This window comes from Saccopteryx bilineata, chromosome 2 (assembly GCF_036850765.1).
Source record: "Saccopteryx bilineata isolate mSacBil1 chromosome 2, mSacBil1_pri_phased_curated, whole genome shotgun sequence".
In the NCBI taxonomy this organism is placed as follows: domain Eukaryota; kingdom Metazoa; phylum Chordata; class Mammalia; order Chiroptera; family Emballonuridae; genus Saccopteryx; species Saccopteryx bilineata.
In genome coordinates this window covers 235,753,987-235,774,467 of record NC_089491.1, presented here as the reverse complement: position 1 = coordinate 235,774,467, position 20,481 = coordinate 235,753,987, and the positions used below count along the sequence as shown (strand labels likewise).

The following is a 20,481-nucleotide window of genomic DNA, read 5'->3' as shown; positions in this document are numbered from 1 at the left end:
TCCAAGAATGAAATCCTAGCATGTTCACCCTAGCAGCCTTATTTGAATTGCGTACGGTTGGTGGAGGCCACAGCCCGACTGGGGAAGAAGGGAGAGGACGAGCAAAGGTGCTGGCCGAGGGCAGGACTGACGGCGGTGCGAATGGAGTGGTCCCTGTCCACGCAGGTGTGGGTGATGGGCGCAGTCTTACTACATGCCAGGCTCTGCTCTCGCGCCCCACGGGGACTGTGTCTTGGCAGCAGCCCTGGGACTTCGGGGCCATGGGCACCCCATTTTGCAGATAAGGGAAAGTGGGGTGAGGAAGTTCATACAGTTCTAGCCCCGAGCCTCTTCTCGGAGCCCACGCTCCAGGCCACATGGGAAAGGCCTCTGGGAGAGCAGCAGGGACCGGAATCCACAGGAATCTCAGGCCAGAACCGCAATGAGAGAGGGAGAACCAGGGAACGGAATTCACATAAACCCTAGGGGTTATGTAGAGGAGTGACACCATCTGAAAACAGGGCTGGAGACTCGGCCACCCAGCGGTGGCCTGTGAGCGGGCACTGACGGTTCTAGAATGCTCCTGGCATGGCCTCCTGGCAACCCACTCTGGACGCCCCCTCCCTTGACTACCTTGGGACATCCTGCTCCCTCTTCATGCTCCTGCTCCTCTGCTCACCCGCCTGCGGCCCCGCTCCTCCAACCACCTGCAGGTGTCTCCACTCTGCACTGTCCCATCCTGGCCCCCAGACTGTTACCTGGGTGCACAATGGCAGGTCTACTCTGGCACCGTTTCTGCGCTGGAAGCAGCAGCAGGCACGTGACACCCGGTACACCTCGTCACATTCCCCAGACAAGGACACTGAGCTACCAAAGTGCAGGAAGTGTCACACGGCTCTGAGACGGCAGAATGAGAACCCAGACCTGGCTGATGCTGAGGTGACTCACCAGTCGGCATTTTTAGCCTGATGACCTCTCATGCTCCGAATACAGACACCTGCTTTTTTTTACCGGGTGTTTCTTACTAGAAGTTACAAGTACCAAATTTGAGAAGCCAAGTAGAGTAGTCAGCTCAGAGCACAGAACCTGGGGCCAGACCCTGGCTTCGGATGCCTACTCCAAAGGGCTGTTGTGAAGATTTTCTGAGGTGCTGCCCGTAACATGCTTAGAACAGCTCCTGGCACCTCATGAGGACTCAGTAAGTCCCAGACTGAACTCACTCCCTTCCACATAAACCCTCTCTGCTGTCCACGCCCCCACCCCAGTTGACAATCCTACCATCTGTCCACCATGGCTCAGGCCAGGCCTGCCGCCATCCAGGCTCCCCCTCACTCTCCACATCAACCAGCTCCTAAGCTCCGGACATCAACCTCCTCCATCGCCCCGAGCCTTCCCCGCCGCCCTGCCCCAGTTCAGACCCTGCTGGGTTTTAGTCTTCCTGCTCCCACTCTCACCACACTCCACCGGATTCTTACCTCTGACCGACCACATTACACACGAGTCAACTGTTTAGGGGCCCCTCACTGGCTATGGTTCTCAAGTCTGATGACCCATAGAAACAGATATTTTTTAAGTACAGATTTCCCAGCTCCACTCCCTGAACATTCTGGCTCGGCAGGTAAGTATTTTTAAAACTCTTACCAGGCAACTCTGATGGTCAGCGAGGTGGGAACCCCTGGACCAGGTGCACGTGCCTCCTCCCGGCCCTGCTGGTCTTCCATTGCCGCCTGCTGCCCCCAAGCTCCCCAGCCCTCTGCGGCTCTGCCCTTGCTCTTCCCTCTGCCGGGAATGCCCATCTGCCTGCCTACCTGGTAAACTTCTATTTGTCCTTTAAGACCCAACTGGAGGATCCCCTCCTCTGTGAAGCCCCCCACTGTCTGAACTGATCACTCTTCCTTTGTGTTACCACTGCTCCTCATATATAAACCACCAAAGTGCTGATCTTACTACATTGCAATTGTCAGACTACCTGTCTGTCTTCCTATAAGACTACGGGGCATTGTAGTGTTTACCTTGGTGACCCTCCTGAATCTAGCACAGGGCCTGGTACATAGTAATGCTCAATAAACATAATGACTGTTGCCAGTTCAGCTGAGTGCTTGTAAACTTGCTAGTAATAGCCAAGAAAGAATAAACAAGTGCTCATGTCAAACAGAAATTGGTATAGTGGAATTTTATTGTATTATTTTCCAAAAGGACCTGAATAATGGTATACAATAGGTACATCTATGACTCACACTGACTATACTCAGGGCTTCCTCTTGTGAGTTCCAGAGATATTTAACCAGTACACAGAACATACATTCCAGGAGGTCCCTCTAGGATCCTGACAGCAAAAGCTGTCTAAGAAGATGGAGACAGATTTCTTTTCCACATAGAAGACAAGCAAGTATTGGGACTTAAAAAAAAAAGAAGCCAGCTTGAGCCAGAGGAACCATGTGCAAACACCACACATGGGGACATGGCTCACTGCTAGGCTGGGAATGAGGCTGTGGGCACACAGCGCCTCCTGCCCTGCCTGCCAGCCTCCCCTTCCTTCCTTCTCCTGAGTGCCCCACATCCAGGACACCCTCCCTTCTTCAGGTTCCGGGAGAAATGGCTGTGAGTTTCCCACATTAGAACCCTCTCCCCCACTGAATCTTGGGGACAGTGAGTGAGAAATGCTCACAGAGAACAGAGGTGAGTGGTAAAGACATGGAGAGCCAGGGAATGAGTGAGGAAACAACCCACACGCCACATTCAACACCACCGAGCCTTCACACAGGGCCAATTCCAGGTGGAGCTGTGGTTGGCCTTGGGCCAAGGAGAAATCGGGATCTCTTAGCTGAATGGCCTTGCATCTATCTGGTCCAGTCACTGAAGACACTCAAAAGACATGGCCATGCCCCAAACGTGGCCCTGGGAGAAAAGGCCTGTGCTAAGGCCCATCCCAGAGGGTCCTGTCTCTGGGAATGAATGCAGAAGAGAACTAGGGAAGGGGAAGTTTTTTACTGAGATGCAGCTTTTAGAGGCTGGGTGACTGCAGGCAAACCCAGGAACAGAAGTTTAGATTGGAGTGGGCCTACGCAGGCCTCAGCCTCCACCCCTTCAGACACCTGGCAAGGGCACAGCCACTTGGAGACTGTATCTGGGCTCCTGTAGACTACATACAGATTCTCCAATGGACTAGGCTGCTATGAGATCCCCCGGGAGCTCCGGGGCATGCCCTAGACCAGGTCAATTCCCTTACCAGTGACTGTCCCTGTAACAGTGACACCTACAACACTTTGCATGCCACTTTCCTGCTGCCTTTCTTCACAGCACTCATGACTCCTGTCTCACGCAGTCATTTATACGTCCTGTGCTGTCTGACTCTGCACAAGGGGCCGAGCTCCTTGCAGGCAGGGACTCCACTGCGCTCTCTGCCGCCGCCCCCCAGCCTGCGTCGTGGAACAGGGCTGGCACCCGGTCAGACCCTGACGGATGCTGAGAAAGATACACTAGCCACTGGGACAGCAGTTCATGGCTGACCCCTCAGGCCAGTCACCTGGATGCTGAGGCTCTGGGACTCCAGGTGGGGTAAGGTGATGCTCCGGTAATCGTCGCCCGTCTCCCGAACCAGGCGGAGGTCCTGGCGCAGGTACTTCTGCAGGTGCTTCTCTGTGGCCGGGTAAACCACGGTTGTCTTCACATCTGCAATGATAGGACATGACCCGGCACTGCGGTTAGGGCCGCTCTCTGCACAGTCCTGTCACGCTCTGGTCCCCACCACGGAAAGGAGATGACCCCTGTCTCACCTCTGATTCCCTGAAAAAGGCAACCAAAGGCTGAGGTTCTAGTCACACATGGTCTTCTCCCACATATGCCTCGTGCCACTAAATTCACAGGCTTGGCCTTACTCAGAATCTGGAAACCTCACGACCCCACCCCTCGTCCTTCCCTCTATTTTCTAGGCAGAGAAATGAAAGGTTTCTGACTCTTCTCACATACCAAATTTCTGGACCCAAAGCTGAAAATCTCGTTTAAAGCCAAGCAGCCCCCTTAATGCCAAGCAGTGCAGGATTGTTGGGGACCGAAATATAAACAAGGTGTTTTTATATCCAGGGGACAGGTGCTGGGCCTAACCACCCATCTCATCTGCCCAGTTATACCTGATTATTGCTTATCCCACCCACGTTCTCTGGAAGAGGCTGGAAGCTAGTATCTTATTGGTGTAAAGTTAGATTTGAATGGTATGGTGAGGGTTGTCTTTGAGTTGTCTTGGAAACAACTGAATTGCTAATGGACCACGTTTTTTTCCCTGAATAAAGACGGATGCGCTTCTGGGGGATGCGCTTCTGGGGGCCGCCATTGTATCAGCTTAGGAGCAGTAGAGACTGCTCGCCGTGTGGTCCTCCCGAACCCATCTTTATGTATATGTCTTTAATTCTCTATCATTTATTTAATTCCATACCTTTTCCCGTTCGAGGACCCCGTAACAGACTTGTGGTTGGACCGCGACAACTGGCGCCCATATGTGTGGCCGTCGAAAAAGGGAAAGCGGAGAGGTAATGGAACTCCCCCAGAAGTGAGCACACGAAGTAAGTTAAAGCTTTTAGAAACTGGAGCCTTTAAGTACAATGTGGGGGGAGAGTATAGTAATAATTTGGGAGTAAATAACTATGGGAGTACTAGGTTCAAAAGTGAGGGACCTTTTTCTTTTTGTACAAATGTTTTTACTTGAGAATAAGTTGTTTGATCAGAATGAGGTAGAAACAGAGGAATGTAAATGTAAGAGCTTGGAGTCTGAGAGTAACTCAGAAGATGGAAACATCACGGCTGTGGCCATTTTAAACTTTGCGGCTCTGCAGCCCTCTGCTCCCAAAGTCTTTGTCTCAGGCCCTTGGAAATCTCGGCTCCAAAGAGCAGAAGGCTGGCCTCCCCAGGCAGGGGCGATGAGCCGAGAGCTGGTAAAGCGGCAGAGACAAGGCCGCCCGTGGACTAGGGTTCACGCTGGCCTCGCAGCTTGCCCTGCCCGGTGCCCCCGAGATGAAGCAAGCAGGTGACAGCAGAGGCAGAAGTGGTGGCTTCCCAGGTCAGCGGGGCGAAAAAGACACAAATGGGGCAGGAGAGCGCTCTGGCCAGAGCTCAGAATCTGCATACAAAAGGTGTGCAGCGGGGAAATACTAGGCTCCGGAAGCCGCCAAGTTTCCAGTACCGCGAGAAGCGTGGCAGCCACCGCCTTGAGTCCCAGCGGCTGCCAGTACGGCCTGGCCATGGTCCCCTCTTGGACACGCAGGCAGCCACTTGCGGGGGCGGTGAAGAAAGCGTGTCCCACGGGAGCGCACGGGCGGCAGACTAGACATGTCTCACGGGTGGCGCAGTCCAAGTGCACAGTGCAGCCTTCTTTGCTGTTATGTGCAGCTCCTACGAGCTCGAGGCGCAGCAGCAGGGGAAGCGCCTCCAAGGCTCAGGGCCCCAAATCCCTGTGGCCGCCAGGGTGGTGGTGGCTCTACGGCAGGCTGACCTTTGTGCTAGCGAGGTTCAGCTCTGCCTGGGAGTATTCCCCTCCCAGATAAGCTAAACCTGCCTTCTGCGGGGGTTGAAATAGAGGGATTACGGCTGCTGGTTGTAGCAGTTATTAGAATTTATGAATGATTAGAAGACTGAGATGCGTTTTAAAGTTGTGTTATTATCTGATTTTCTTTAGTAAATAGAAATACTTAAGAGTTTGGGAAAATTACAGATTTTTCCAGTTATTCTCTTTCTCTAAACTCATTTTATTTCTTTACTATTCTATGTCTGAAATGAGAGCGAAAGGAAAGCCTGTTTGGATGTGGCTAAACAGAATCTCATAAACGGCCCTTCTCGAACCTTTTTGAGAGAGTTCTGTTTAGTTTCTATCCTTTTGTTCCAATTATAATAGCCCTGCATAATGATCAAGCAGGCCACGATCTAATCTCTAAAATCCCGGGTTTCTCTCAAATTTGTCTAATTTGTCTACCTTGTCTGATTCTTGGTTGTGTTTGGTCTTTGTTTAACGTTGTCTAAATGTGATGTTTTAAGTTCTTGCATGCAAAAATTGGAAATGCCGGCTTTAATATTGAAAAAATAAAATGATATCCCTACAAATTTTTAATTTTAATTGGAACAAGTATAGCGCGCTCATTTAAATTTAAATAGAATGGAATGTGGATCCTAAAGACTTGCAAATTTTGGCTAAACTGCTTCAAACTTCAGGCTGCTACTGCTGCAGCTACAAAGCTTGAAGCAGAGTAGATTTACCTAGCAAAGGTGTAGATTTTCGTGAATAATATAGGAAAATAATGCAAGCCACACTGGAATTTTCCAGTTTTAATGTGCTCTTTAATTTGCCTGTTAACCAATGGGGTAGAAATGTTTTAATAAGTATGGAAATGTTACTCGAAAATGCATTTACTATGTTTTCTTAGAAGTTAACATAAAGACAAATATTTCTTACAATTTTGAAGTAAAGGTATTATAAAGTGTGCTCAACAAATGCTTAAAAGTCAATTATAAATAATCTTAAAAAGGGGGGAAGGAGTCATATCCTGGAATTCCTGCAAATCTACTTTATCATGTTTTTACTTAAAAAAAATTTTATTTTGAATACTAATGTACAGGGTCATTCGGCAGCTAAGAGACTCTGGAATCCTACAAGGAAAGCCTTCCCTGAAGTGCAATGGAGGGACCTGCTCACAGGAATCTGGCAAGGGCCAGACCCTGTTCTCTTATGGGGCCAAGAATATGTGTTTTTCCTAGGTCTGCTGAAGCTCCTGGGTGGGTTCCTGAACAGTTGGTGAGACACCATGACCCTGGATGAGAGACTCACTTCACAAGAGCAATTGTATAAGGCTTGTTTTACCATGCTCTCGTCCCTTTCTCTGTCAAATCTGTTATCCAGATAATAACGCTGTTTTTGTCTTTTTCCAATTAGCTCCAAATATACGGAAAAAGTTTATATAGGCAGATGGGGACCCTCAAACCCTTCAGCGAGATCTTCCAAGCATGGCTTTTAAGGTCTATAATGACCAAAACAGGAACAGAAAAGGCTGACAGCCCAAAGAGATCAGGCAAAATACCAGCTCTTGGCATATGCCCATAAAGGTTCCAATGCCCTGAAGGGGCTTCATAGGACTCCATTAGGGCCCTGATTCAAGAGTGGAAAGGAAGGTCACTGAGCTAAAGCCTGCCAGGCTTCTCTGCCCCCACCAGGGACGTGCTTTTGCAGTGGAAAAAAAGGGACACTGGTAGGTAAGCTGCCCCCTCACTCCTCCAAGGGGGAGGGTTCAGTTTCTTCCAGCCCTGCTCCGGCTACCTGTGACCTGACCTTGCCAGCCTACTGGGGCTTACCACTGAAGACTAAAGGTGCCCATGGCTGTCAGGCCCATCTCATGTCGCTATGTACGAGCCTAGGGTATTTCTTCCAAGTAGCAGGTAAACTAATCTCATTTCTTTTTTTCCTAAATAAATTTTTATTAATGTTAATGGGGTGACATCAATAAATCAGGGTACATATATTCAAAGAAAACATGTCCAGGTTATCTTGTTATTCAATTATGTTGCATACCCATCACCCAAAGTCAAATTGTCCTCCGTCACCTTCTATCTAGTTTTCTTTGTGCCCCTCCCCCTCCCCCTTCCCCTCTTAGTCTCGTTTTTATGTCCCACCAATGTATGGAATCATGTAGTTCTCGGTTTTATGATTTACTTATTTCACTCCATATAATGTTATCAAGATCCCACCATTTTGTTGTAAATGATCTGATGTCATCATTTCTTATGGCTGAGTAGTATTCCATAGTGTATATGTGCCTCATCTTCTTTATCCAGTCTTCTATTGAAGGGCTTTTTGGTTGTTTCCATGTCTTGGCCACTGTGAACAATGCTGCAATGAACATGGGGCTACATGTGTCTTTACGTATCAATGTTTCTGAGTTTTTCGGGTATATACCCAGTAGAGCAGGGGTCTCAAACTCGTGGCCCGCCCACCAATTTTGTGCTGCCCGCAGACTAATCAAACTTCGTGGATTAGTCTGCGGCCAGTCTGCGGGCCGCACAAAAGAAGTGGGCGGGCCCGAGTTTGAGACCCCTGCAGTAGAGGGACTGATGGGTCATAAGGTAGTTCTATTTTCAATTTTTTGAGGAACGACCATACTTTCTTCCATAATGGTTGTACTACTTTACATTCCCACCAACAGTGAATGAGGGTTCCTTTTTCTCCACAGCCTCTCCAACATTTGCTATTACCTGTCTTGTTGATAATAGCTAATCTAACAGGTGTGAGGTGGTATCTCATTGCAGTTTTGATTTGCATTTCTCTAGTAACTAATGAAGATGAGCATCTTTTCATATATCTGTTGGCCATTTGTACTTCTTCCTGAGAGAAGTGTCTGTTCATGTCCTCTTCCCATTTTTTTATTGGATTGTTTGTTTGTTTGTTGTTGAGTTTTATGAGTTCTTTGTGTATTTTGGATATTAGGCCCTTATCTGAGCTGTTGTTTGAAAATATCATTTCCCATTTAGTTGGCTGTCAGTTTATTTTGTTGTCAGTTTCTCTTGCTGAGCAAAAACTTCTTAGTCTGATGTAGTCCCATTCATTTATTTTTGCCTTCACTTCTCTTGCCTTTGGAGTCAAATTCATAAAATGCTCTTTAAAACCCAGGTCCATGAGTTTAGTACCTATGTCTTCTTCTATGTACTTTATTGTTTCAGGTCTTATATTTAGGTCTTTGATACATTTTGAATTAATTTTAGTACAAGGGGACAAGCTGTAGTCGAGTTTCATTCTTTTGCATGTGGCTTTCCAGTTTTCCCAGCACCATTTGTTGAAGAGGCTTTCTTTTCTCCATTGTGTGTTGTTGGCCCCTTTATCAAAAATTATTTGACCATATATATGTGGTTTTATTTCTGAACTTCCTATTCTGTTCCATTGGTCTGAGTGTCTATTTTTCTGCCAATACCATGCTGTTTTGATTGTCATGGCCCTATAATATAGTTTGAAGTCAGGTATTGTAATGCCCCAGCTTCATTCTTTATCCTTAGGATTGCTTTGGCTATTCGTAGTTTTTTTTATAGTTCCATATAAATCTGATGATTTTTTGTTCCATTTCTTTAAAAAATGTCATTGGAATTTTGATGGGAATAGCATTAAATTTATAAATTGCTTTGGGTAATATGGCCATTTTTATTATATTTATTCTTCCTATCCAAAAACTAGGAATATTTTTCCATCTCATTGTATCTTTTTCGATTTCCCTTAACAATGCTTTGTAATTTTCATTATATAGGTCCTTTACATTCTTTGTTATGTTTATTCCTAGGTATTTTATTTTTTTTGTTGCAATCGTGAAGGGGATTATTTTTTTGAGTTCATTTTCTAATATTTCATTGTTGGCATATAGAAAGGCTATGGACTTTTGTATATTAATTTTGTATCCTGCGACCTTACTGTATTGGTTTATTGTTTCGTTTGTTTGTTTGTTTTTTGTCTTTTTCTGAAGCTGAAAACGGGGAGGCAGTCAGACAGACTCCTGCATGCGCCCGACCGGGATCCACCCAGTATGCCCACCAGGGGGCGATGCTTTGCCCATCCGGGGTGTCGCTCTGTCACAACCAGAGCCATTCTAGTGCCTGAGGCAGAGGCCACAGAGCCATCCTCAGTGCCGGGCCATCTTTTGCTCCAATGGAGCTTCAGCTGGAGGAGGGGAAGAGAGAGACAGAGAGGAAGGGGGGGGGGGTGGAGAAGCAAATGGGCGCCTCTCCTGGGCGCCCTGGCCGGGAATCGAACCCGGGACTTACGCACGCCAGGCCGACGCTCTACCACTGAGCCAACCGGCCAGGGCTGGTTTATTGTTTCTAGTAATCTTTTGGTGGAGTCTTTGGGGTTTTCAATGTATAGGATCATATCATCTGCAAAAAGTGATACCTTTACTAATTCTTCTCCAATATGGATGCCTTTTATTTCTTTCTCTTGTCTGATTGCTCTGGCCAGAACCTCTAGCACCACATTAAATAAGAGTGGAGAATGGACCACTCTGTCTTGTACCTGATTTAAAGGGGAAAGTCCTCAGTTTTATGCCATTTAGTATGATGTTGGCAGATGGTTTATCATATATAGTCTTAATCATGTTGAGATATTTTCCTTCTATACCCGTTTTGTTGAGTGTCTTAAACATAAGGTTGTGTTGTATTTTATCAGCTTTTTCTGCATCTATTGATAAGATCATATGGTTTTTGTTCTTTGTTTTGTTGATATGGTGTATTACGTTAACTGTTTTATGTTGAACCATCCTTGAGATTCTGGGATGAATCTCACTTAATCATGATGTATTATTTTTTTAATATGTTGTTGTATTCGATTTGCCAATATTTTGTTTAGTATTTTAGCATCTGTATTCATTAGAGATATTAGTCTGTAGTTTTCTTTTTTTGTGCAGGTTTCGGTATGAAGGTTATGTTGGCCTCATAAAATGTGTTTGGAAGTATTGCTTCTTCTTCAATTTTTTGGAAGACTTTGAGTAGAATAGGAACCAAGTCTTTGAATGTTTGATAGAATTCACTAGTTTAACCGTCTGGGTCTGGACTTTTATTTTGGGGGAGGTTTTTAATAGTTTTTTCGATTTCCTCCCTGCTAATTGATCTGTATAGGCTTTCTGCTTCTTCATGACTCAGTCTAGGAAGATTGTATTGTTCTAGGAATTTATCCATTTCTTCTAGATTGTAGAATTTGGTGGCATATAGTTTTTCATAGTATTCTACAATAATTCTTTGTATATCTGATGTCTGTGGTGATTTCTCCTCTTTCATTTTGGATTTTGTTTATGAGTCCTTTCTCTTTTTTCCTTGGTGAGTCTTGCCAAAGGTTTGTCAATTTTGTTGATCTTTTCAAAGAACCAGCTCCTAGTTCTATTAATTTTTTCTATAGCTTTTCTGTTCTCTATTCCATTTATTTCTGCTCTTATTTTTATTATTTCCTTTCTTCAGCTGGTTTTTGTCTTTGTTCTTCTTTTTCTAGTTCCTTAAGCTGTGAAGTTAAGTGGTTTACTTGAGCTCTCTCTTGTTTGTTCATATAGGCCTAAAGTGATATGAACTTTCCTCTTATTATTGCTTTTGCTGCATCCCCGAGATTCTGCTATGTAGTATTGTCATTTTCAATTGTCTGTATATATCTTTTAATCTCTACGCTTATTTCTTCTTTGACCCATTCAGTTTTTTTTTGTTGTTGTTTTGTTTTGTTTTCATTTTTTCGAAGCTAGAAACAGGGAGGCAGTCAGACAGATTCCCGCATGCGCCCAGATTCTCTGGGGCGTTGCTCTGCTGCATCCAGAGCCATTCTAGCGCCTGAGGCAGAGGCCACAGAGCCATCCTCAACGCCCGGGCCATCTTTGCTCCAATGGAGCCTTAGCGGGAGGGAAAGAGAGAGACAGAGAGGAAGGAGAGGGGGAGGGGGAGGGGTGGAGAAGCAGATGGGCGCTTCTCCTATGTGCCCTGGCCGGGAATCGAACCCGGGACTCCTGCACGCGAGGCCAACGCTCTACCACTGAGCCAACCGGCCAGGGCCGACCCATTCAGTTTTTAAAAGTATGCTGTTTAGTTTCCACATTTTTGTGGGGTTTTTTCCCCTCTTTTTTGCAATTGAATTCTTATTTCAAGCTTTATGATCAGAAAATATGCTTGGTACAATTTCGATTTTTCTAAATTTGCTGATGTTATTTTTGTGGCCCAACATATGGTCAATTCTTGAGAATGTTCCATGTACACTAGAGAAAAATGTATACTCTGTCGCTTTGAGATGAAGTGTCCTGTAGATGCCTATCATATCCAGGTGCTAGTGTTTCGTTTAAGGCCAATATATCTTTATTGATTCTCTGTTTGGATGAACAATCTAGAGCCACCAGCGGTGTACTGAGGTCTCCAAGTATGACTGTATTTTTGTCAGTTTTTGTTTTTAAGTCAATAAGAGGCTGTCTTATATATTTTGGTGCTCCTTGGTTTGGTGCATATATATTAAGGATTATTATATCTTCTTGATTCAGTGTCCCCTTAATCATTATGAAATGACTATTTTTGTCTCTGAGTACTTTTTCTGTCTTGTAGTCAGTTATTAGATATGAGTATTGCTACACCTGTTTTTTTGGATGTTATTTGCTTGAGGTATTGTTTTCCAGCCTTTCACTTTGAATTTGTTTTTATCCTTGTTGCTTAGATGTGTTTCTTGTAGGCAGCATACAGTTGGATTTTCTTTTTTAATCCATTCTGATACTCTGTGTCTTTTTATTGGTGAGTTTAATCCATTTACATTTAGTGTAATTATTGACACTTGTGGGTTCCCTATTGCCATTTTATAAATTGCTTTCTTTTAGTTTTGTATCTTGTTTGATTCTTCTCTCTTGTTTTTCTATCATTTGTTTTTGTTTGGTTGTATTCCATACTTCTTTCCTCTGTTGCTACCATTTTTTTTTTTTCTGAAGCTAGAAACGGGGAGACAGACAATCTCCCACATGCACCCGACCGGGATCCACCCGGCACGCCCACCAGGGGGCGACGCTCTGCCCACCAGGGGGCGATGCTCTGCCGTCCAGAGCGTCGCTCTGCCGCGACCAGAGCCACTTTAGCGCCTGGGGCAGAGGCCAAGGAGCCATCCCCAGCGCCCAGGCCATCTTTGCTCCAATGGAGCCTCGGCTGCGGGAGGGGAAGAGAGAGACAGAGAGGAAGGAGAGGGGGAGGGGTGGAGAAGCAGATGGGCGCTTCTCCTGTGTGCCCTGGCCGGGAATCGAACCCGGGACTTCTGCACGCCAGGCCGACGCTCTACCACTGAGCCAGCCGGCCAGGGCTGTTGCTACCATTTTTAAGTCATGTGCTTCTGTGGTGGTTTTTTTCAAGGGTGATTACCATTAAGTAATGATAAGGGTACCTACCATATTCATTGTAGTACCCTGTCTTATGAGTGTTCCTGCACTCCATCGTCCTTTGCTACTGTTAACCTCCGTCCTCTCCCCCTTTTTTTGTTTTTGTTGTCACAGTTTAAATTTGGTTTTATTGTGTTCTTGGTGGAGCTTTTACTTGTGGTTTTGTTTTTTGTTCTTTGTATCTGGTTGGAAAACCCCCTTTAGTATTTCCTGGAGTGGGGATTTTCTGATGATAAATTCCCTTATCTTTTCTGTATTTGTGAATGTTTTTATTTCTCCTTCGTATTTGAAGGATAGCTTTGATGGGTATAATATTCTTGGCTGAAAGTTCCTCTCTTTCAGGGCTTTAAATATTGAGGTCCACTCTCTTCTAGCTTATAGAGTTTCTGCTGAGAAATCTGATGATAATCTAATAGGCCTTCCTTTATATGTTGTATTCTTCTTTTCCCTGGCTGCCTTGAGAATTTTTTCTTTGTTGTTGGTTTGTGCCAATTTCATTATGATGTGCCTTGGAGTAGGTTTGTTGTGGTTAAGAAAACTCAGTATTCTGTTTGCTTCTTGAATTCGAGGCTTTAGTTCTTTCCACAGGCTTGGGAAGTTCTCACCTATTATTTGTTTGAATATATTTTCCATTCCATTTTCTCTCTCTTCTCCCTCTGATATACCTATTATTCTTATGTTATTCTTTTTGATAGAGTCAGACAATTCCTGTAGGGCTTTCTCATTTTTTTTTTTTTGAGTCTCTCTCTTCTTTTCTCTGTTGTGCCTGAAGTTGCTTGTCCTCTATGTCACTAATCCTACCTTCTATCTGGCCTGTTCTATTAGCCAAGCTTGTTACCTCGTTTTTCAGTTCATGAATTGAGTTTTTCATCTCTGTTTGATTTGTTTTTATAGTTTCAATTTCCTTGGTAATATATTCTTTGTGTTCATTGAGTTGTTTTCTGAGCTCCCTAAATTGCCTTTTTGTGTTTTCTTGTATATCTCTGAGTATTTTTAGGATTTCTATTTTAAATTCTCTGTCATTTAGCTCCAAGGTTTTCAATATATTAAATTTTTTTCTCCATAGATTTTTCCACACCTGTCTGTGCTACTTCTCTATCTTTTGTATTCATGATATTCGATTTCCTTTTTCTTAATGGCACCTGAAGGTGGTCTTGTCGATAGCACTTCGTTTTCAGTGTGTGGAACTCCCAGATGCTCCAAGGATAGATTTTTCTGTCTCTGGTTGATGAACTTGTTGAAATTTTGGGGAGATTTGTCAGTCACGCTCCTCATGGCGCCCATTTCTCTGACGTCACTCTGATCTCATTTCTTTTTTTTTTTATCTCATTTCTTATGGACACAAGGGCCACTTCCTATGCCTTGCCTGAATATTCAGGTTTTTATTCATCCCTCGAAAATCTCTGTTGTGGGAGTTGATAGTCTTATTTTCTGCTGCTTTAATATTTAGTGTTTCCTTTATTCCTCTTGCCTCAATGCCCCATGCCTATTTTAGGCTGGGACTTGCTCCTAATTTAGACAAATTTACCTTTGCCACCAAGCATAGTGTATCCCCAGGTTCTCTTCACCATGCCATGGTTGCAGAGCTCCAGGGAAAGGTACCCTGGGTTCACCTCTCCAATTTAAAAAAAACAGAAACTCTGTCTCCATACATGCTGCAGACGGCTTTTCCAGTCTACCTGAATCATTGCCAGCTAGAAGCAGTGGTCATTGGGACTTGGACTCTGGGTGCAAAGTGTGGAAATGTGACCACAACTCCAATGCCTTGTGGACTTTTCCTAAATGTGTGTGGCTCCTGCTCCTTGGGACACTTCTCAGACTGAAGTGGGGTTGAATTACATTTACAAATAATATGAAGCGGTGATGGTGTCAACATGGACTTGGTGAAATTACATTAACATGTTAAGGACATTTAAGACTAAGAATTTTATTTTAGATCCTGTAGTATTAGTTAAGACTTTGCTTGATAATCTAATAGGTTTTAATCACTTCATTGAATTAGGACACTTGTTATAGTATCTGTTAGCATTGGCTATTTTAATATTGTTGTTTATTTTATATTTTTCCAGTCTGCCTCCAAATCAGAACATGGGAATTCAGGTGCGTATGAATCACAAAACACAAACTGAAGTTTTAATAAATACAAAAGGGGGGATCTGTTGGGGACCGAAATATAAACAAGGTGTTTTTATATCCAGGGGACAGGTGCTGGGCCTAACCACCCATCTCATCTGCCCAGTTAACAAAGACCTATACTGATTATTGCTTATCCCACCCATGTTCTCCGAAAGAGGCTGGAAGCTAGTATCTTATTGGTGTAAAGTTAGATTTGAATGGTATGGTGGGGGTTGTCTTTGAGTTGTCTTGGAAACAATTGAATTGCTAATGGACCATATTTTTTCCCTGAATAAAGACGGATAAGCTTCTGGGGGATGCGCTTCTGGGGGCTGCCATTGTATCAGCTTAGGAGCAGTACAGACTGCTCGCCGTGTGGTCCTCCCGAACCTATCTTTATGTATATGTCTTTAATTCTCTATCATTTATTTAATTCCATACCTTTTCCCGTTTGAGGACCCCGTAACAGACTTGTCGTGGCTAGACTGCGATACAAGATAGCACAGTGGTTAAAGGCTCAGCTCTGGAGCCCAACTGAATTCAAGTCCTGGCTCTCCTGCTCCTTCCTTGAGAGCCAAACACCAGTCCAGTTATTTAACTTTCCTTGTCCCTTCTTCCCCATCTGTCACCTGAGGATAATAATAGTTCCTGAGCCATAGGATTGGGAGGATTAAGCATGTTAACAGCTGTGAAGCACTTGCAACAATGTGTGACCTATAGTAAATATTTACTGTGTAAGTGCTGACTACTTTTCATTCAGTTTCTCAATCTTGACATCACCAACATCCAGGGCTGGATAATTCCTTGTTGTGGGGGCTGTTCTGCGCATTGCAGGTTTCTACTAGGATGCCAATAAAACTCTCTCTCCACTTGTGACCACCAAAAATGTCTCCAGACACTGCCAAATGTCCACCTGGGGGTAAAACTGCCCACAGCTGAGAACAACTGTTTTCACCAGAAGGAAATTGAGTAGTTTTCCTAAACAGAGTCCAGGCAAGGGTCGAAACCACCTGGTTTTGATTAAGTCCTTTTCTCTATTTCTAATAACATCTGCTACAGCTGTTATCACTACTCTAATATTTATATAGGGGTGGGGAAAAGGCTTACAGTTTATTATTGTATTATTTATTAATTAGTATATTATTTTTTTGTATTTGTCTTTTTCCACACAAACAACTGTAAACCCACTTTGCCCACCCCAATAGATGGCACATCAACAAAGATATTAAGGGCAGGAAAGGAAACTGGTGTTTACAATCAGTCGGGATGTTTCTCAAAAGACCTACCCCTCCCTGACTCCCTTGCCCTGGATTCAGATGTGCTCGTCCAGAAAACCTGAGACAAGAGAGGTCCTGTGGGTGCACTAAACACCTCAGCAAATTCTCCCACCTCCAGACCCAACTGACAACCACCACCCTACACTTTCATATTTGGTCTGAGGGCATGGGTGATTTGATCCCATTTCACAGGTGAGTGAAAAGTGCTGATGGCGATTATCTGATGTCATATGGTGAGATGTGGCAGAGGCGGGCTGGAGGCCAGTCTTTCCACCCTAAAGTCTGTGCTCTTTCAACACCTACTAAAGCCCCGGCGAGGAGTCCACAGGTGCTATCCCAAGAACATGACTCTGGTGAGGATCAAAGGCCCCTAGTCCATCAGCTCCAGAAGCCAAAGAAGTCTGGTGCAAAGACATGGGACCCGCGCTGACTTGACTCCTCTTACTGGCTCTGGGACCTGGCAGGGCGTGTTATTTAACCTCTCAGAGTCTCAGTTTCCTCATCTGTTAAATGATGGTCATAAAGTCTGCCCCACAGAGTTGTGTTCGTATTAAACAACACACATGTCATCTGGATGCCTGGAGATGCTAAGTAAATATCACCCTACTTCCTGGGTATCTCTATATTGGAGTCCGAAAGGGAGGCAGCAGCAAAGGTTGTTCCTTACTTCTCACTCCCACCGCACTCTAATAGCCCAGGGTCACAGTTCAAGCACAACAGGACCTCAAGAGGCAGGAGACTGCCTGAAACAGGTCAAGCGGCACTGCTGTGGCCCTGGCAGCGGACTCTGGGGGAGTCCCATGCTATCTGCAGTGCAGCTTGGTGGAAAAAACAGACTCTGACCTAACTCTGCTCTCAGTAGTTGTGTGACCTTGGGCTGTGGTGAGAAGTCAATGAGCAGAACATAGGAAGCATCTAGAAAGTGTCCCCACACAAACATTCCCAAAACGTATTTGGAACCACAAAAGACCTCGAATAGCCACAGCAATATTGAAAAACGGGAACAAAGTCGGGGAAATCATGCTGCCTGATCTCAACCAGATTACAAAGCCATAGTAATCAAAATAGCATGGTACTCGCATGAAAACAGACATAAAGATCAGTGGAACAGGACAGAGAGCCCATAACTCAACTCACGCCTATCTGAACAATCAATATTTGACACGGAGGCAAAAACATACAATGGAGTAGAGACTCAATAAGTGGTACTGAGGAAACTGAACACATACATGCAAAAAAAATGAAACTAGACCACCTCCCTATACCATATGCAAAAATAAACTCCAAATGGATTAAAGACTTAAATATTAGACATAAATATAAAAATCCTAGAAGAAAATGTCTTCCTGACCTATGATGGCACAATGGATAAAATCCAACTTGGAATGCTGAGGTAAGTGGTTTAAAATCCTGAGCTTGCCTTATCAGGGCACATCTGGGAAGCAACAATGTGTCCTGCTTCTATCCTTCCTCTCTTCTCTAAAATTAATAAATAAAATCTTTAAAAGAAAAGTCTGACCACAGGTGGTAGAGTGGATAGTGTCGACACAGGACACTGAAGTCACTGGTTTATAACCCAAGGTCATCAGCTAGAGAACAGGGTCACTGGCTTGATTATGTTGGCTGCCAACACAATCCCAGGGTCACCAGCATGAGCCCAAGGTCGCCAGATCAATACAAGAAGTAATCAAAGCATAATTAAGTGGAGCAGTGGATCAATGCTTCTCTCTTTCCTTCCCTCTCTCTGTCTCTCAAAAATGAAATAGCCCTGGCCGGTTGGCTCAGCGGTAGAGCGTCGGCCTAGCGTGCGGAGGACCCGGGTTCGATTCCCGGCCAGGGCACACAGGAGAAGCGCCCATTTGCTTCTCCACCCCTCCGCCGCGCTTTCCTCTCTGTCTCTCTCTTCCCCTCCCGCAGCCAAGGCTCCATTGGAGCAAAGATGGCCCGGGCGCTGGGGATGGCTCTGTGGCCTCTGCCTCAGGTGCTAGAGTGGCTCTGGTCGCAACATGGCGACCCCCAGGATGGGCAGAGCATCGTCCTCTGGTGGGCAGAGCATCGCCCCATGGTGGGCGTGCCAGGTGGATCCCGGTCGGGCGCATGCGGGAGTCTGTCTGACTGTCTCTCCCTGTTTCCAGCTTCAGAAAAATGCAAAAAAAAAAAAAAAAAAAAGAAATAAAAGGCCCTGTCCGGTTGGCTCAGCGGTAGAGCGTCGGCCTGGCGTGCAGGGGACCCGTGTTCGATTCCCGGCCAGGGCACATAGGAGAAGCGCCCATTTGCTTCTCCACCTCCCCCTTCCTCTCTGTCTCTCTCTTCCCCTCCCGCAGCCAAGGCTCTATTGGAGCAAAGATGGCCCGGGCGCTGGGGATGGCTCCTTGGCCTCTGGCCCAGGCGCTAGAGTGGCTCTGGTCGCGGCAGAGCGAGGCCCCCGGAGGGGCAGAGCATCGCCCCCTGGTGGGCAGAGCATCGCCCCTGGTGGGCGTGCCGGGTGGATCCCGGTCAGGCGCATGCGGGAGTCTGTCTGACTGTCTCTCCCCGTTTCCAGCTTCAGAAAAATACAAAAAAAAAAAAAAAAAAAGAAAAAAAAAAAACCCTAAAAGAAAATATAGGCAGTAAAATCTGAGATGGTTCTCGCAGCAATATTTTTTCAGATCTGCAAGCAGTCCTCAGGTTACAAACAAGATAGGTTCTGTAGGTTTGAAAATGTTTAAGTTATTTATAAGCACAGAAAGGTAAAAATACTATGTTATGACAAATATCTGTCTAAATTAAATTTAATAGGTAAATCTACCTGTTCCAATTTACATATAAATTCAACTGAAGGCCCTGGCCGGTTGGCTCAGCGGTAGAGCGTCGGCCTAGCATGCGGAGGACCCGGGTTCGATTCCCGGCCAGGGCACACAGGAGAAGCGCCCATTTGCTTCTCCACCCCTCCGCTGCGCTTTCCTCTCTGTCTCTCTCTTCCCCTCCCGCAGCCAAGGCTCCATTGGAGCAAAGATGGCCCGGGCGCTGGGGATGGCTCCTTGGCCTCTGCCCCAGGCGCTAGAGTGGCTCTGGTCGCAACGTGGCGACGCCCAGGATGGGCAGAGCATCGCCCCCTGGTGGGCAGAGCGTCGCCCCTGGTGGGCGTGCCGGGTGGATCCCGGTCGGGCGCATGCGGGAGTCTGTCTGACTGTCTCTCCCTGTTTCCAGCTTCAGAAAAAATAATAATAAAAAAAATAAATAAATAAAAAGTTTTTGCACAGCAAAGAGAACATATTCACCAATATCTCTGGTAAGGGATTAATATTCAAAATTTATAAAGAACTTATAAAACTCAACACCAAAAACACAAACAATCCAAAACTAAAATGGGCAAAGGACCTGAAGAGACACTTTTCTAAAGACTACAGACCTATGAAAAGATGCTCAATGTCACTACTCATCAGAGAAATGCAAATTAAAACCACAATGAGATATCACCTCACACCTATTAGAATGGCTTTCTTCAATAAATCAAAAGTGCTGGCTAGGATGTGGAGAAAAGGGAACCCTCATGCACTGTTGTTGGTGGGAATGCAGACTGGTGAAACTGCCTTTTGACCCGGCCATCCCACTTCTGGGAATATATCCTAAGAAGCCTGAAACACTAATAATTCAAAAGAAGATATGCACCCCCATGTTCATTGCAATGTTATTTACAGTAGCCATGATTTGGAAGCAGCCCAAGTGCCCATCAGTAGATGAGTGGATAAAAAAGCTGTGGTACATTTACACAATGGAGTACTATGTGGCCATAAAAAAGGAAACCTTACCTTTTGCAACAGCATGGATGGGCCTGGAGAGCATTATGCTAAGTGAAATAAGCCAGTCAGAGAACGACAAACGCCACATGATCTTACTCATGTGGAATCTAGTGAACAAAATGAACTAATAAGCAAAATAGAGACAGATTCATACATAGAGAGCAGGATGACGCTGTTGGGATGAGGCGCTAGATGAGGGGGGTGTAGATAAAGCAAAGGACAATTAAAAACCCTCATGGTCGCCTGACCTGTGGTGGCGCAGTAGATAAAGCAGCGAGCTGGAATGCTGAGGTTGCTGCTTCAAAACCTTGGCCTTGCCTGGTCAGGCACATAGGAGAAGCAACTACTAGGACTTGATGCTTCCTTCTCCCTTTCTCTCTAAAATCAATACATTTAAAAAAATCATTTAAAAACCCTCATGGTCATGGATAAGAGTGT

The 20,481-nt window shown here is 45.3% G+C and overlaps 1 protein-coding gene and 1 non-coding gene across 2 annotated transcripts in view; both read right to left on the bottom strand.

Moving 5' to 3' along the window:
• Window positions 1-20,481, bottom strand: part of DCPS (decapping enzyme, scavenger) — a 55,366-nt gene that overhangs the window by 8,567 nt on the left and 26,318 nt on the right. The window contains exon 3 of the mRNA XM_066259701.1: window positions 3,506-3,651. Within this exon, the coding sequence (XP_066115798.1) occupies window positions 3,506-3,651 (146 nt within the window). The remainder of the gene's footprint in view (window positions 1-3,505; window positions 3,652-20,481) is intronic.
• TRNAA-CGC (transfer RNA alanine (anticodon CGC)) lies at window positions 11,445-11,520 on the bottom strand. The gene has a single exon. It is a non-coding gene; the product is annotated as a tRNA-Ala (tRNA).